This window comes from Arachis ipaensis, chromosome B03 (genome assembly GCF_000816755.2).
Source record: "Arachis ipaensis cultivar K30076 chromosome B03, Araip1.1, whole genome shotgun sequence".
NCBI classification, from domain to species: domain Eukaryota; kingdom Viridiplantae; phylum Streptophyta; class Magnoliopsida; order Fabales; family Fabaceae; genus Arachis; species Arachis ipaensis.
Window position 1 is genome coordinate 131,020,370 of NC_029787.2, and position 2,356 is coordinate 131,022,725.

General features: G+C 37.4%; 1 protein-coding gene across 1 annotated transcript in view; it reads left to right on the forward strand.

Moving 5' to 3' along the window:
- The window catches only part of LOC107633865, a 1,936-nt gene continuing 788 nt past the window's right edge, over positions 1,209 to 2,356 (forward strand). The window contains exons 1-2 of the mRNA XM_016337462.1: positions 1,209 to 1,450; positions 2,055 to 2,341. Of these exons, the coding sequence (XP_016192948.1) occupies positions 1,209 to 1,450; positions 2,055 to 2,341 (529 nt within the window). The remainder of the gene's footprint in view (positions 1,451 to 2,054; positions 2,342 to 2,356) is intronic.

Here is a 2,356-nt window from a genome sequence, read left to right on the forward strand (position 1 = left end):
GTTGAAAATTTTAATTTCAAACTAATTAATTTTAAAAAAAAATATCAATTTAATTTTTTATAATAATAAATAATAAACATAATATATCTTTCTATCGATTTATCAAGTAAAATTTATCATAATGTTTTTTATGTGCATTAATAGTAATAAAATAATAAGCTAAAATTATGTACCGATTTTAATATTATATAATAATATCATATGTCTAAAATATCAGGCTATTTCTGTTCTATTTTCTTTCATTGGTTTCATCAATATTCCTCTTCTATTATCTTTCATTATATTATATAAGGTCTAATTTGCCAATAAGCTTCAAGCACCAAAACACAATTCGCCTAATAATTAATAGAAAATATTCATCATTCGTTTCAATTTCGTAAGTGTTCAATCTTTGATGTATTATTTTTTCATATCCTTTGCTTTTTTTTTTCTTTTCTTTTTTTCTATTTACTTCTTCTTCAATGTTTTTTTAAGATTTATTTCATACTTTTCTTCTATATTTCCTTTTCTATTTTTATTTATAACAATCTATGTAAAGAATAATTACATAGTGGAAGTTGTTAAAAATATTATTAAATTAACATCTATAATTACATATATAACATTCATATTTGTATATATTACATATAATAATTCTCAATTCCATGCAACACATCTAGTATTAGTGTACTGAACCTCCACAAAATCGGATAAAACCGAACAAATACTTCGCCTCAACGGCTCAAATCAAACGAATCACGTCCCGCGGATCTCGGATTAAAACGTCCCACTCAATCTCGGACTACAACAAATAAGAATCACGGAGGCTAACGAACCACTAAGTGAACAGACTACGTTATAAAACCAGGCCGAGGAATTAAGCAACACACACGAGAAAGAGAAAAAACCCAGCATACTCACTGAGATCACCCCTACTCTCATCCACCTCTTTTATTTAATCTTTTATTTTACTGATTTGGGTATCGGAGTCCTTTTTGCAGGTACCACGCTCGGGTTCAGATTCTTGAAGATACAATTCAACCAGCTTGGGTTGCCGAGCTTAGCTCGATTGATAGAAAACCGACGTATAGCTCGGTATCAGTATCCATACAGGAATATTTGGCGCCCACCGTGGGGCCCGATAGTCTAATTTCGCCCACGATCATTTTAATTCTCATAATTTATCTGCATCTACCTTTGTTTTCATTCTTCTTTGCAGGAAGGACATTATGACCGATTACTCGGAAACTCAACAACCCCCCCGAACTAATGCCGATCTCACGGCCGCAAATGCCGCACTCCTAGCAGAGAATCAGCGAATGGCCGAAATATTGGCAGCAATGCAAAACAACGGAGATCGGAAGGTCGACAGCAAAAGGACAAACGCTGACCAGCACGAAGAGCATCAATCTGAGTCAAACGCTAAGACGGGGGAAACTACGCTGAAAATCGAGAGACGACGAGCCAACCCGTTCTCTGAAGAAATAATGAATTTCAAAATGCCCATGAACTTTACGCTCCCAATGACCCTAACACCATACAAGGGCGTCGGGGACCCTAAAGTGCATGTCACGAAATTCGAATCCATGATGTTCTTGAANCTTACTATGGTTTTTCAATTTGCCTGCAGGGTCTATAACTAGCTTTGACGAGTTCGCCAAGATGTTTATTAATCATTTTGCAGCATCTAAAATTTATGTAAGGGATTCCGACTACCTCAGCACAATCAAGCAAGGGCAGCATGAGAGTCTGAAGGATTACATGATGCGTTTCACCACAGCAGCTATGAAGATTCCCGATCTAAACTCGGAAGTACAGCTACATGCAATCAAAAGCGGCCTTTGACCCGAAAAATTCCAAGAAGCCATAGCTGTAGCAAAGCCGAAAACATTGGAGGAATTCAGGGAAAAGGCCACAGGACAAATTGAGATAGAAGAGCTGCGGGAAACCAGAAGAAGTGAAAGACCACCATCTTAGAAAGAGGACGACATGCTGAACAGGTCCCACCATAAGGACCCTAAGAAGACTTTTAAACTAACACCAAAATTCGATTCTTATTCCAAGTTTAACACCAGGAGAGAAGACATCATTAAAGAGATACTGCACAACAAAGTCATAAGGCCACCAGTCAAGGCAGGAACGTACCAAGATCAGAAGTACGTGGACAAAAGCAAACATTGCGCATTCCATCAAAAGTTCGGCCATACAACTGACGAATGTATGGCGGCAAAAGACCTCTTGGAGAGATTATCAAGACAAGGACTCTTGGACAAGTACGTTAGCTCTAGGAGTCGCAAAGAATCAAGCGAGGACCTGCACAAACCGAGGTTCACATCTGAGCACAGAGAAAGAGGAACTTGGCGTAATCCAATAGAAA